Here is a 15,069-nt window from a genome sequence, read left to right as displayed (position 1 = left end):
ATTAATCATATGGGTCAGTACGGCAGGTAGAAAAGCAAGCTGATTCCTGTGTTTTCAACAACACAAAGGGCGAGTTTGTCTGAAAGAGACAACAAAGGAGTTTCCTGAATAAATGGAGACAAATGGAATAAAGCTGCAGACACAATGCTGTCTTTTATAAATTTTTATTTCTGACAAAAAGCAGTATCTTGGCTCGCATATTCGTTTGACGTGCACCGCGTGCCATCTGGGTCTCACAGCCTTGGTTTTCGCACAGACTGCTTAATTGGCTCGTTTGCGATTTAACCTCCCCTGTCATACTCGTGCACATGATAAATCAATAATTATGCACACAACACTGACAATGCATTCCTCCCATCCTAATTAATTCATTAAGGTAATTAACTCATTGTGAAGGGGTGTCACTGTTTGTGTAGCTAATCCCTCTGGTGGGACAGGACTGTATATATGTAAAGCTGTTGTTTGACAACCACTGATCTTAACAGGACTCAAATCCAGTGAATACTGTCTAATGGGTGATTTTTTGTATACAAGTATAGCATTGCCTGCATAATGCACTGTATAATATAAATAATATATACGTTTTATTCTAATGAATATGAAATATATTGTTGCAACAATAGTTGTTGCTTTTGGAAAAAAAAACAGAATAAGGAAAACAAATCAATAGTATTTCATTCTAAAAAATGCTTTGTGATGGTTCCATTGGAGTACGCTTCAGATTGTTTCTAACCAGCAGATCCAACAGCGGTGTCAGTAGTTCTCTGGGAGTTGTTGTGACTCAGAAGAGAGCTTTAACAAAAAGTCTTTGTACTTCTGCATCAGTCCGAGTCTCATCTCTAACACACACACGTACTGTATTAGCACAGAAAAACAGACATGAACACACAATCATTTTTTCAAAGCTATTATTATCTGTGTAGGCACAGCTTCTATGACATGTTCTCTGCTTCTCTATTAAGCTTGTGTGTGTGTGCAAACACGTACACACACACACACACACACACATACACACACACGTGTGTGTGTGTGTGTGTACGTGTTGGCATGAGCATTGGCAAGGCAACGTCTTTCCAGTTTGTGTGTCAGATTATCTGTCCGAGCGTGAGATTGTCTCCATAGCAAAGAGTGGAGGCTGTTCAATACAAGGTATATTGGTCTGTTTCATTATTCTCTGTAAGATATTGGACTTCAGTTTTTAGGGATTTGCTCATGTCCGTGTTATTTTCTGCTTCTCGACTGTCAGTCAACTGACATGCTGATAATATTGTTGACATCTCACAGTTGGTACTGATGAGACTGAACATTTTGACATGGAGGTTAAATACATCAAGTCATGCAAGCTCTTACATGAATTTTGTATCTTGTGTCATGACTTAAACTTGGAAGAGAAACAGGATTACATAAGGAATTAGAGGAAGCTGCATTCAAGGCTGAGGTTGTTGGAGTAAACTTGCCCAAATCCAATAAAGAGCAAGACTGCTAATGTAGGCCTAAACTCTGATAACATCCAATATTGGCTTTCTATATGGTGGAACTGCCCGCGCTAGTCAGTGCTTATGATGAGTTCATTGGCCTTGTCTGTTACCACTGTTATGCTGCTTTCAGACATGCACTGAAGTCCGAACATTTTCCTGAACTTCTCCGGAGGGGCTGCATGCGAGAACGCAAATGTCCGCAAATGTTGCAGAAATGTTCCGGAAATGTTCCTGCTGTTTTGAACGCGACTGACCCGAAATGGCTGGACACAATTTTCCGTACATGTTAAATCAGCATCACTGCTACTGAGTTACTGTAGGTAGTAAGCTAATAACATAGACACGCTGACAACGGCGTCTTACATTACAGTACAAAAACACACAGTTTAATACTCTAAGAAATTTCATTTCTGTGATTTGGATTTGTGGAAAATCTATGGTAATGCACCATCCATTACACTCCAAAAAACATGTGGATTTCTCCACATGTTCTTCCAAGGCCTGACGGGGTTGCCTTGCCAGTTACAGTTGCTATGCAATGATTGGACATTTGCATTGTGGGGGCGGGGGATTAGAAGACAACACATTTCTTTCTTTTACTCAGCATATGTTTAATTAATGCTGTGAGCCATCTGCATCTCGCCTCCTTCTTCGCAGTTTATGATGTGAACTGAACCGATTTTGCAGCAAATTACTCAATCAACACAATATTCATTACATATCACTCTAAAAAATAAGAAAAGGGCATGGTGACTCTGTACAGATATGATTAGAACACATTCTTCATTTGCAGTTTTGTCAGGTTGTCATTTTAACAAGACCACTCCAAAGGAGGTACTGATGTGAAGCTCAGCCGACGACATCAGAGGTGGAACCTGGAGGATTCTCAGTCCGTGATTACAGCAACCTCTCGGATGCATTTACAGAGTGCATGGCGGGGACTATATCATCTCTCTAAATCAAGCATAATGTAGTGTCCACAAGTCCTTCTTGCTCCTGGGTGTTTGCAGCATTCACTGAAGTCAATCACTCCACAGGCATGGTATTAACAATCTCCTTTTCCTGTTTCTTGTCCTTTGTGTTTACTGTGCTTGCTGTGAATCCAGACAACGGGGGGGGGGGGGACAAAACATAAAACCAACGCGGCTGAGCTAAAATCTAGTAACGAGACCTGGAGATATTTGTTTCTCTGCCTTTATACAGTACCAATACCGACCGCCTCTAGGCCCACACAGCATCAGGAACCTGTCTGCAACTGCGTTACGATAATGTGCATCGAAGCAAACCTAAGTAAACGGCAGTTTCACATAATAGGTCTCATCTCAGACTCGCACCATTGCTCATTCAGCTATAATAAGTCTGCTTGGACTGTGATGAGATTGCTTCCGGGGGTTTTGTCCTTTGTTTGTCGTGATAGTGGATGAAAGCAGAGGAGCATAGAGGGATATAATGTGGTGGTGAAACATTCGTCTGAACCATGAATGATGTGAATGGGAGAGTCATTGATTGTCTGAATGTAAAAACATGTATTCAAGCTTCGAAAGTAGACATTTAATTAGTCGCGAATCAGGCAATCTTCAATCAATCTTTCTTTCATTTCCGACATGAAACGGTGTGTTTATGTTACAACTGCCGTTAGTCACAAAAACCAGGCAACACCCATTTTATTAAAGCCATTGTTCTGTCGTGAATGTCGCTTCCAGAGACAGATCAGACGACGCGGACACAGGTAGAGTCTCAGTGGGTGTTGTAAAGTACTGCAGATGAGTGGAAGTTGTGGTTCGGCGAGGAGTAGCATGTAGTGTGCTTCAGGTCTTTGAAGCGTGCATACATGGGCTCTGGACAGGCTTTTTTTTTATCACCATGGAAACTGAATTCCTCGCGGGGGGAACGTTCCAGCACTCTGAGCCTAATCCAGATGTGAGACTCCAGCAAACCTATCATGCATCATTCATGTAGACACGTTCTTTACGGAGGAAGTGGGCTGAGATGGATTCATTCTACACTGTAGCTGCTGGGGGTCAGCCGGCTTGTCGATGGGCAGGATATATTTTGTAGTCATTAATTCAGTCTATGTTTGTTTGTTTTTTTCCTTCGGGAAGGCAGTCCACAGTGTCTGCTTGTGCTTACTGGCCTCATTCTCTCAGCCTTTTGTATCCTTCTGAAAGATATCCTTTTGAAGATTCCTCTATCTGTCCACACTGGTCTCTGCCAACCGGTTGTTCATGATGCCAAGGGCGCCCACCCCTCCTGAGAAGCCGTTCTGACGCGAGCTGGAGCTCGACTGGCGCGGGTGCCCGATGGCCATCTCCGATAGCTGCTTCTGCATAATAGCCAGGTTAACCTGCGGGGAGGGGACAGAGATGGGAGAAATCAACGGACGGGGAAATATATTTGCTGTCTGTGTTTGGAAGTGGCGCGTGCATCCCCCGTGAAAGCTTTGCGAAACAATGGGGAACACAATGTGTCGGTGGCCGGTACATCTGATTTCACAGGTGGGACATAAAGGCGGCAGATGGTGATGCTGTGTCAATTTTGCCTGAACAAAGACGACAAATACTGACACGAGCCAGTTCATTACTCTCCCACACACCGACGAGTCCCTTTTACATTCTACAAAGCAATGTGGAGAGAATGTACTGTGTTCAGCCAGTATAAAATCAAATGATATGGAGGTGGATTAAAACACACCTGCTAGAACCATGCTAAGGGCTAGGGATGGCAATGTCAGCCCGCCTCTTTGGTCGAGAGTGAAATATTGTTGCTGTTTGCCCGTTCATTCAAAGCTCGTAAACATTGAACGCATTGCAGGTCCAAATCGCACCAAATTTGACATTGCGCATCCTCGGGGCCTTAAAAGTACACATGACAAGTGTGGAGCCAATAAGATAATAAGAAGAGTTCTTGAGATATGCGAGCCACACGCAGACAGGGATTCCTTGCTTTGTGGTTACATAAAGTGATTTACATGTCGGAAATTACCGACCTCTTCTGACAGACAAGGCAGTACCATCATTTGCGGGGAAATTGGCTGTCACTCATCACACTGTAACATGTATTCCACACATACATGCATATGCACATACACGTAGCGCTGGGCTTTGCTTTAGTACGTATGCTGTAGAAAATAAGGCATTCTCCTTGTTTGAATTGAATTCTTTGGGGTTAATTTAACGATATCTGCACTGGTCAGTGATTTTTATTTTCTTCTCGTATCCAGAGCGTATGTTGGTATTTTTTCACGCCAGGTACCTACTATTTTACACCTAACTTACAGGTCCTCCTGTGATTTAAATTCCATTCATAGTGATGTCCTTGTAATTTCAATTTGATTTCTTTCACAAATTGTTTCCTATTTGTAGAAAGAGCTACGAAAGAGCTAAGTAAATCAATACTTAAACACATTTACATAAATAAGTGCATACAGCTACAGTAAGCCCAGAGGGTAAAAATAGCTTGTCACCCACTACCTGCCCTGCTTAAAACCTAAACTTATTCAAAACTTATGCTGTGATTGATTGACGATTAGTCTGGTAGCATATAAAAAGTGAGGTGGTGGGAGAAGGTGAAAGTTTTCGTCTGTGTTGTGCTTCAAGAGTGTGAGCAGGCAGAGGCAGTACATAACATTGTAAACTGGATTCATATTGAGTTGACAATATTTAAGTATGCGAGCACAGATCCTCTGGAAGTGTAGGTCACACTCAATGAAATCAATATGCATATCACTTTTTGTTAAGTTAAGTTCATATTTTTGCTTTGGCATCAAACCATTTAGTCTTTTTCATGGCAGAATGATCAGCTGTGAAAATCCAAATTTTAGAGTTTATAATAATCCTTGGGTGAGCCAGTGGGGTTTGGACATTCAAGAGCACACACCACTCATTCCTCTTGTCTGAACAGTAGGGGAGCAGTTATGGAAATGTGCGTACAATTGGCACCTCCGAGTGGCTATAAGGGCTGTTGAAGTGGCGATGGAAAAAGAGTAAAGTTGTTGGTTTTCAGAGAAATCTTTCACACCAAGTCTTTATCATTACTACAATGATTTAAATATGAGTTTCAATAATCATAAATATGCATGTGTTACTACATGATATGTCAGGTGGATGTTATGGCGCATGAGGGATCTCTGCATTGACAACTGTGCTGCCATAGAGAACAAAAAAAATCAATAAAGCTTATAATGATGGAGATGGCTGAGAGCGGGCTGACGGATTTAATGACTGCAGTAAGTGTGTCTACAGGGAAAGAAGGTTATTAGACCTAATGTTCTGTCAGCTACTCATGTGATCGGTAAAATCAAATTCCTCATTATATTTAAATGATTAAGGCTCGTGTTTAATATAATAACACGTGATTATATTAAACGCGTGGAATGAACGGCCACAGCCTGCTCGAGCCGAGCAGCTCTCACCTTGTTGGCCGCTAAGAAGTCCCTCATGGAGATCATCTCCCCAGACATCCTGCGCCCAGCGTCGGTCTCGCTCTCGTTCATGGCGTCGGTCTCGATGGAGGGGTCTCTGCGGGTGCGCAGGTGCCCTGGGGCCACCACGTTCCGTCGGGGGTGCCGGTGCGGGTGGTGACCCCTCCTGGGGTGACAGCAGCGGCAGGGGGCTTCCAGCCGCCTCAGCAACCAGTTGAGCACCTGCTTGATGACGATTGAGATGACGTTGAAGAGAGAGTAGATGCAGCAGACGCCGGTTAAGATGAAGAAGAAGTTGCCCATCTGGTAAGCCACTGACGCATGGCCATCATAGACCACCCGCTGGCTGCTCACCATATCTCCAAAGCCAATGGTGCTGAATGCCACAAAACAGAAGTAGAGCGAGTCCAGGTAGCCCCAACCCTCCGCTGCTGAGTACATGAACGAGGCGCAGCAGGACACCAAGATGGCCGCCACTCCTAGGATGACCATGACGCAGTAGACCGAGGGCTTCCAGCCAGCCAGGTCCTCACCTCGTCCTCGGCCGCCTCCCGCGGCCACAGCTGGCCGGTTTTCCTCAGAGACTCGCCGGCCATTTTGCGGGAGCACGGCCTTGCTGTGGCGCAGTTCGTGGCAGGACTTGAGGACAACAGCGATGACGGTGATGACGCGCTCTAGGAAGAGGTTGAAGAAGAGGAGGGTGGCGGCACAGCCGAGCAGGCCGTAGAACATCAGGAAGACTTTTCCCCCGACGGTGGCAGGAGTGGTCATCCCAAACCCTGAAAACACACGGAAAAATATTCTTTAAAAAAAGTAGAAAATGACAAGGTAAAATGAAGCAAGTACTCCTGTCCTACTTACAAGTCCCTCTGAAGAAAAGGAGCGAATAAAATAATCATTTCACATAAAAGCATTACCTGCCCTTGTGAAAAAAATTATTAGACTTACTCAGTGCCTAAGTGCCAAGTGTTCTAAATGAACGAATGGATTGTTTGTAGCGGAGATGAGGGTGGTCATTTGCCCCGAGCTGCTCTAACTCCCCTATAAAACCAAACTCACACCCTCTCGGTCATTAACGAAGATGTGCAATTACTGATCTCTACTTCTTCTAATTGAAAATCATCCCCACACAACAGTCTCAGTCACACACGGCCTCAGTCTTTTCGGGGGGGGGGTCGCCATTGGCGATGTCCTCTCTCTCTCTGTCACTCATACTCCATACACCTTAAGAGGTGAGGTGATTCCAGTCCAAGTACATCACTGCATCAGACCCAATGTGGGGGTTTGTCTTCACATTTCACTGTATCCCTCACAGTCACTTGGCTGCTGAAAGATCCGGCGGAGCGCCTCCAGATCTCTATTTGATCATTCTCCTCTTATTGTTGAAAGGTTTAAGACTTTTTGTCTGGTTTTGCGCCGAGGGGGGGACTGAGACGCCGTTTGTGTGCGCCTGCTTTGTCTCTCGAGAACGGGCTGGTGGCTAAAAATGTTTAGTCAGAGCGAGAGGTCTTTCTATCGACTGCGTCGTTCTCGGTGATGTCTCCTCTTCATCCCGGGTTTAACACTCGGGGCTCAGCTTCTGTCTGTCAGCTCTCCTTTTTCAGTTGATTAGTTACAGAATATCGAACACTTGTGATTGTCACGGTGATTACAGTTACATGCACCATGACAAATTGATTGTTGACAGACATAGCGGCTGCAAACTCGTACAGACACGAAAGCTCTTTTCTTTACAAAAACACAGATTAATTTAGCTGTTTCTCGTGTCATGAATATCATACCCCGCAGCGTGACTAACTGTTGCGCTGCCACAGGCAGGCTTATTGCAGAGGGTTTGATTACCTCCACATCCACAGTGGTTCTCCAGGTTCTAATTGAGTTTTTATAGATGTATTTTTCTAGTTTCATAAGCCTGGTTAAATGCGATGATGGTGACGACGAGGCATTAAACCTAATGGAATACACAGCCCATGACAGATGAGAAGGAAACTGGTGTGTGTGTGTGACGTCGGTGTCGGAAAGCTGTGTGTGGAACACATAATGGCTTGTGCTACGCAGTCCTGACTTTTCCGCCTGACCCTAAATGCAACCTCCTTCACTCGAGAACAACATTTACACCACTAAACTTTCTTTCTGTGAGTTTGCATGAAGGCTTTCTTCTGAGGAGTTGGATAGGAAGACTGACATTGCCCTCCTGTCTGTACGGTATGATCTTCAGCCGTTGGCTTGTTTTAGTTCAGCACAAATAGTGGAATCCAGGGAAGCCGCTAGTTTGCCTTTGTCTGGCGGTATGAGAAGCTTAAAAAAAAGTTGACATGGTTAGTTTGTCGTAACTATACGATTGTTTTTGTGAAGATTAAACAAACAGGATATGTGTTATTAGGTGAGACAGACTGTTTTGCCTTTGGACAGAGCCAACTGTTTTCCCATGTTCCCAGCCTTTGTTTCAAGCTAAGCCAACTGGTCGCTGGTTTGTAGCATTACAGAAGTGAGAGGAGCCGTCGGTTTAAACAGTACGTTTGAACAGTATGTTTAAACATTAACCTTAGTGTTTCATGGCACGGGAACACTGGACTCTCCTGAATAATGTAATAATGGGATTGTGCCACAACCATAGACTGTATATGGACGACGTGATGGTTCCCCAAAAGGAGGTTATGTCTGAGGCCGACACACAGCAATGCTGTGCTTGACTTCAATCTGGTTAGGGTTCGTTGTCGTACAATATGTTGCTTATTATTTCGCTTTTCCGCCACATTTGAAAATCTGCCACAGTCAGACGAAAAGGGAAAACTCCGGAGCAGAAGGTGCCCATAATGTGCCAATTGGGCTGGTCACCAACTGCCATTAAAAATGACCAAGAAAGAACGCACAACCAATCACGTTGCGAACTCTGATGTGGCCCCAAAACACGGCCGCAGCCACATAGCAAAAGTGAAGCCAAATCACCTTGATCTCCCCCTGGTGGCTGGCTGCTGAACATGCCTTAAACTGCACCCCGTCCATCTTAGTCGATGGGTGACATGGACCGAACTAAAAAGTCAAAGTACACGTTAAAGGCATTCTTCTCAAAGATGGTTTAAGAAGCTATATAGTGTTAACTCTTTCTGATAAGTTTGGTTTTAATTAGTTATTCGATTTACAACATGCGAAACATAGTGATTGACAGCTGAGACGGACGCACGATGGACTTGTTGATATATTTGAACACTCTCCTGTACTGCTCCATGTATTCATCCAAACTCTGGTGCACGCAGTATCTGTGCCTAGAGGATGCAGAATCATGATGGGTTTGCAACTGGCTTTCTCTCAGGCTATATACGCGCTCAAAAAACCGAGCGTTAGATAAAAAGAAGATGAAAAAGATAGATTGCTTAGATTCATGACACTAATCATGAGAAAAATGTCTGACAGCTGGATTCGGAGTAATAAGCAGAATATTTTACAATAGACAGTCTTGATGCTGGAGGTTAGAGCGATGAGGATTTCATCAAACGATGTAAACGGCCAATGCAGCTTTCATCTGTAGGATCAATTAAAGATCAGCTCCTTTTCTTCATACTTGCACTTATGTAATCATCAACTCAAACCTGTCATGGTAAAGTGAATGGTTGTGGACTAATATGGCCAGAGCACTCTTGAAACGGTCTGTATTCATACACAAGACAATGATGCTCTTTATGTGCAGATGTTTGTGGATGTGGTCATGAAATTATCTCACAGACCTGCCTGAGAAGTAGTCGTTTTAACACCCTTTTTTTTAAATGACACGTCTTTTCTGCATCTCACCGATGGTCGACACCACAGTTCCCACGAAGTAAAACGCGCCGGTGAAGTCCCACCGAGGTCTGACTGTGTCCACGCGGATGCCGGCCACGTTCGCCTCCTCGTAGCTCCGGAGGAAGTTGTGCAGGTCCTTCCTGCTCAGGTTGTACTTTTGGCTGAAGAGCTCGAACCTGTGCGCCCAGCGCTCCTTCGCCTCGCGCTCCTTCGGCTGCTCCAGCGCGGAGAAGACCGCGGCCCCGCAGAAGAGGTAGATGACGATGAACAGCGCCAGCAGCAGGAACCTCGCGTTGTCCTCGTTGATGGGACCCGAGCCGCAGCAGCCGCCGCTCCTACATGCCATCATGTCGCCCTCGTCAGCGCGGCGCCGTCGCAGCGAGAGACCTGTGGCATGGTGGTCTGCGCCAAAAAAACCCCCAAAAAACGCACTGTCCTCAGAAGAAACGTGAAGATGTATTCTCACAAGGAGGGGGGAAAGTCCTGCGCAGTACAATCACAATCGGCCTAGAACTCTGGAGTCGAGTCGTTTCACGGTTGTGGATTTGACAGCTTTGCCCGTGCGCATCTGCACGATCCAACTGGTTCGAGCCAAACGCGTGTCAGTTCACCTCCACCGAGTGTCTATACTCTCGGGTCCGGGGTTGCCAAGACGCTCGGAGGAGGTGGAGAGATCCGCGCAGCCAACCTGTGGATGCAGGGAGTCGTGCCGCTGCGCTCCGGCGATCCTGCCTCTCCAAAAGAAGTCTCCACCCCAGAGCGCGCGTTTTACGCAATCGCAAGTGTGAATTTACAGTGTCGTTCGTCAAAATTCAACTCGGCCTGCGAAGTCGATGTCGCCCAATCTGTTCATTCCTAACGTGAGTTCACCTAATATCAGCTTGTAAGAGGCACCACACGGGCTGACCCGAAAGTGTTCGACCTGACCCCAAACTTTGGGGGGTTTGATTCCGACGACGCAGCCGGCGTTTGCATAGTGAGATCAATATCCCTTGACCTTTCCGGGCTCTGGCGAGGGATTCGTGCTCCGGCCCACGCTCACGCCCGGGGACGGTGTGAGCAAATGTCACAACGGAACAACGGCTCGAGATCAATTATTCAGGGCTCAGAGAGACAGCTAAAAAGGCTATTTCTGTAAAGTTGGGGACTTAAAAAAAGGAAAAATGACGCACGCAAGGTCATTTCAGCACCCTGGACAGAGCACTGCCTCGGTCTAAACGTACAGCATGTCAACATTAATGTAACATAAAGCTGGTGATAGTGTTTGAGTTTTCTTTTTGATAACGTTTGCCAGATCTACTTTAGAAAAATGAACTTGAAGAGTTGTAACAGATAACATGCATGAAACATGAAAATCTGCTGCTACATGATGCGTGAATCAATGCATTAATAATTCTGAGTGTGAAGTAGCCTCCAGCATTACTTTGAAGCATATATTTTCGGTATTATTAATATATGACTTCATTATTTCATCTGACAAAGTCTGAATTGGTTTTGAATTAATAATTATAGAAACAGTGCAAGATGGAGAGGACTTATGCTGAGTATTATTATCAGCATCATAAATACAGTAGGAGCACTTTGGGTTATTACTAACTCAACATTAGTTTATGACTCTACACTTATTGTTGCTTAACACAACCGTTACTTGTGTGCTGATTGGCAGTTTGTCAGCTTGGACTGTTCCTAGTGATCGCTCTTTGCCGTAGGTCACAGCGAGACAGGACTGCGAAGAGGAAGGAGACTGGAAGCAGTTCGCTCTTTCTCTGCCATGCAAGGATTGAAAAGTTACCTCGTGCATAGGGTTTTTTTCAAAAAGTTAATCTCTCTTTTAAAAAAACTATAAGATTAAAACATTAAAATGCGGCCCCATCTGATTTGCATAGAGCGTTCACAAACAACAATTTGCTGGTCCTTTGTCACCCTCGATTCAAGCTAGTGAGATGAAGAATGAGTGAGAGGTAAATAGGTAAAGGCAAGAGCAGGAGGCAGTTTTATTACAGGACATTTACGAGAAGCTAAACAGATACAAGAAAAAAGGGTGAACAATTTACAATTGACGGCATGGAGCTCAGTGGTTATACCTAAAGTAGATGAATAAAACATTCTGCAGAAGCAGTTATAGTTATTGAACAAGAGGAAGCAACCGATGAATGCAGGAAACAGCTGATATTATAATACACCAGTTTGTACATGACTCACAGTCTGTTTGCAACCACATTGTGACTGATTTAATAGACTGGGCTGCAGGAATACCACACAGCGAAGTATTGATATTTCACTGGCAATTATTTGGAGATTAAGTTCTGGACTGGTGCTTCTCCACTCACATGGACTCATGTAGGTCTGCATCGACTGGTAAAGGCCACCAGCAAAGTGATAAATGAATTATTAAGTCAGCATGACACTGAAACTAAATAGGTTTAGTGATAATTTTTACACAACAAAACTGATAATTCTGTTGTGTTTTCTGTTTACAAGTACCTCAGTTATTAAGGATTTTATGTGCACTGTACTATACTATGATATACTATGCTATTTTATGATATACTATACTATGCTATGCTTTGCGTTGCTAGATACTATACTATACTATGCTATATTATGCTATGCTATACTATACCATACAATGCTATGATACACTAGATACTATACTATATTATGCTATGCTATACTATACTACACTATGCTATACAATACTATACAATGCTATGCTACGCTAGAAACTATACTATTCTATAGTATGCTATGCTATACTAAACTACACTATGCTATGCTTCGCTAGATACTATACTATGCTATATTATGCTATGCTATACTATACCATAAAATCCTATGCTACACTAGATACTTTACTATATTATGCTATGCTATATTATACTACACTCTGTTATACAATACTATACAATGCTATGCTATACTAGATACTATACTTTATTATGCTATGCTATGCTAAACTACATTATTCTATATGATACAATCCTATGCTACACTAGATACTATGCTATATTATGCTATGCTATACTATACTATACTATACTATGCTATACTACACTATACTATACAATACAATAACATGCGATGCTACGCTAGATACTATACTATGCAATATTATGCTATTCTATACTTTATATGCTAGACAATGCTATGCTACGCTAGATATTATGCTGTACCATTCATATATCATGTAATATTTATGTATATGTAACCATTCTTACTAATAGTCTATCTATTATAATATGATGTAGTGTTCCATACCATACTATGATATACCATACTACACTGCACTACTCTGCACTGCTGTATTGTAGTTTCAAAAAATATACTATACTAAATTAATTTGATCTCCAATGTCCCCCAGTAATAACCACGTTGTCTGTTCGGTTTGGAATTCCTGAAAAAAATGGCAGCCTCCAAGTGAAGGTTATTTTAATCAAATGGTGGTAGATTTTATTTGCATAAGCTGTATCGGTCCGATGACTGGATTTTAAGCTATATATTGATGTGTATGTGGAGTGTATAAGGTCTTTCAAGTTTTGTTAAGATTTGTGTTTCACATTGCTCACATTCAAGCTTAAGCTGATTTTGTGGGAGTTGCTGCTCTGCTGTTGTGTAACTCCCCAGAACGTGCCAACAAAGTTAACAATACATGCACTGACAGTTCAAAGTTACTTATTCGTGTCCGGCTCTAGTCCTGCATTTACCAAAGACCTTAATTTCCTCTTGAAATACTTCCATTTTCCATTCCTGGCTGTATGCAGCATATAACCCGTGGATATATTTCCATTCTGCTCTTATTTCACGGTGCACTGAAGAATGTGATTTTGCTGATGATATAAATCACGGTAGACGGTTAGATATTGTGCCTGCCTTTAATTCTGTGTTCCGTGCAGACATGTGTTGTCAACCCTAACCCTTCTTCAGACTGCTTGAAATGATTGTAGTCTGAAAAACCAGCAGGGACACTGATTACTAACAGGACTCTGCATACGCACCCGATACATCCATGTATATGCATATACAGCCATGATTATAGACATTAATTTTGACAAAGTCTGGGCATTCACAAGCACGAGTGTGCATGCGTGTCATTTGCTTATTTATGCATAGACACAACCACACATACATTGAACTTACTTGTGTATTTGAGGCTGTGACCCCTGCAGTAGCTGTCTCTTGCTCTGCAGAGCTTCCAAAAACTGCGCCTGTGTTGGTCTCGCTTTGTCCACAATTTTGACTTGCTGTGGAAAATAGCCCCAGCAGAAGACGAGTACACAATTTTCCTGCGGTCTAGCTCACATCCTTTTTAACCAATCTCCTACACAAAGCTGCAACATTGACGGCAACATCTTTTAGGGGTGTTTTTTCTCTCTCTTGTAATGAAGCTCATCGTATACTCTCACTCACTAACACACTGGATATTCTGTGGTAAGGGGGTGTTATGCAATAATAAGGGAGGCTTTTATGGTCTGTCCTCACCTCTGAGGTGTGAGTTTATGAACAGGCACTCTTCCAGAGTCTGGTGCTAATCTAAAATGGCACAGTTATTTTTGGGGGGAAATATGCTAATTTGCTGTAATGTGACAGGTTAGATGAGAAGGTTGACTCCCCTTTCAGACACGAGCGTGCTACCAATCTTCTCATAGTTAAACAGAAATCGGTTCCTTTGTTCTCAAGGCAAACTTAATTAAAAACAGGCAGAATTCTTAAATATATCTAAAGTCAATCTACGGTGCATTATGAGAGACGCAAAAAAAAGTTAAACCTACACTACTTCTGTGGCTCCGGCGGGAGCCCCACCAGATCCGATAAGCTGCCTCTAGCGATGTCTGCATCACTTGGGTCTAAAGTGTGATAATGAAAAATGAGAAAAAAGATGTATCTTACCACACCCCTGTAACCCAATTCACATGTCTGAGACATATTGTGCCTCTTCAGTTTTTCCCTTTCCTCCAGTGTGTTACGTAGGTTTTTTTGAGTATTTAAAATGTCTGCAAAGTTAAAAAAAAAGAAAGTGTTTCAGAGAGAGGCTGGAAAGAGGAACAGCAGGAATGGACAGTATAAGGAAACTGATGTGTTTACTGGGTAAAATTAAAAATGATGAACCTGGATACGAGCCTCATATGTCTCCTTTAAGGCTACAGCAGCCTGAGGCCACGTTAGACAACATTACACCACCAGCATAACACACTCACACACACAATCTCTGACAGATTCACTGTAGATTAATTGTGGGTAGAGCAGGCGCCAAAGTTTTGAGAAGGAAGGAGACTGTGCGGCGCTGCATTTGTGAAGTAAAAGCGAGGGGAAAGACACAATGCACCCTATTAATTTTGTTTTTTTTTGTCAAACTTCCTGTGAGATTGTGAGACTCATTGTATGCGGAGTTAC

At 43.2% G+C, this 15,069-nt stretch overlaps 1 protein-coding gene and 1 long non-coding RNA gene across 3 annotated transcripts in view; one reads left to right on the top strand and one right to left on the bottom strand.

Annotated features, from left to right (window-relative positions):
• LOC118290363 overlaps positions 1–15,069 on the top strand; it is a 43,338-nt gene that overhangs the window by 1,956 nt on the left and 26,313 nt on the right. The gene's annotated exons all lie outside the window — the stretch shown is intronic.
• Positions 132–10,418, bottom strand: LOC118290357 (potassium channel subfamily K member 13). The gene is made up of 3 exons (XM_035617958.2): positions 9,688–10,418; positions 5,890–6,677; positions 132–3,822 (listed from the first exon to the last, which is right to left on the bottom strand). The coding sequence occupies exons 1-3, from the start codon at positions 10,025–10,027 to the stop codon at positions 3,667–3,669; spliced, it is 1,284 nt and encodes a 427-aa protein (XP_035473851.1). The 5' UTR covers positions 10,028–10,418; the 3' UTR covers positions 132–3,666.

The sequence above is a fragment of the Scophthalmus maximus genome, chromosome 18 (genome assembly GCF_022379125.1).
Source record: "Scophthalmus maximus strain ysfricsl-2021 chromosome 18, ASM2237912v1, whole genome shotgun sequence".
Taxonomy (NCBI): Eukaryota; Metazoa; Chordata; class Actinopteri; order Pleuronectiformes; family Scophthalmidae; genus Scophthalmus; species Scophthalmus maximus.
The sequence above is the reverse complement of the archived record's forward strand: the minus strand, read 5'-3'. Positions and strand labels throughout refer to the sequence as shown.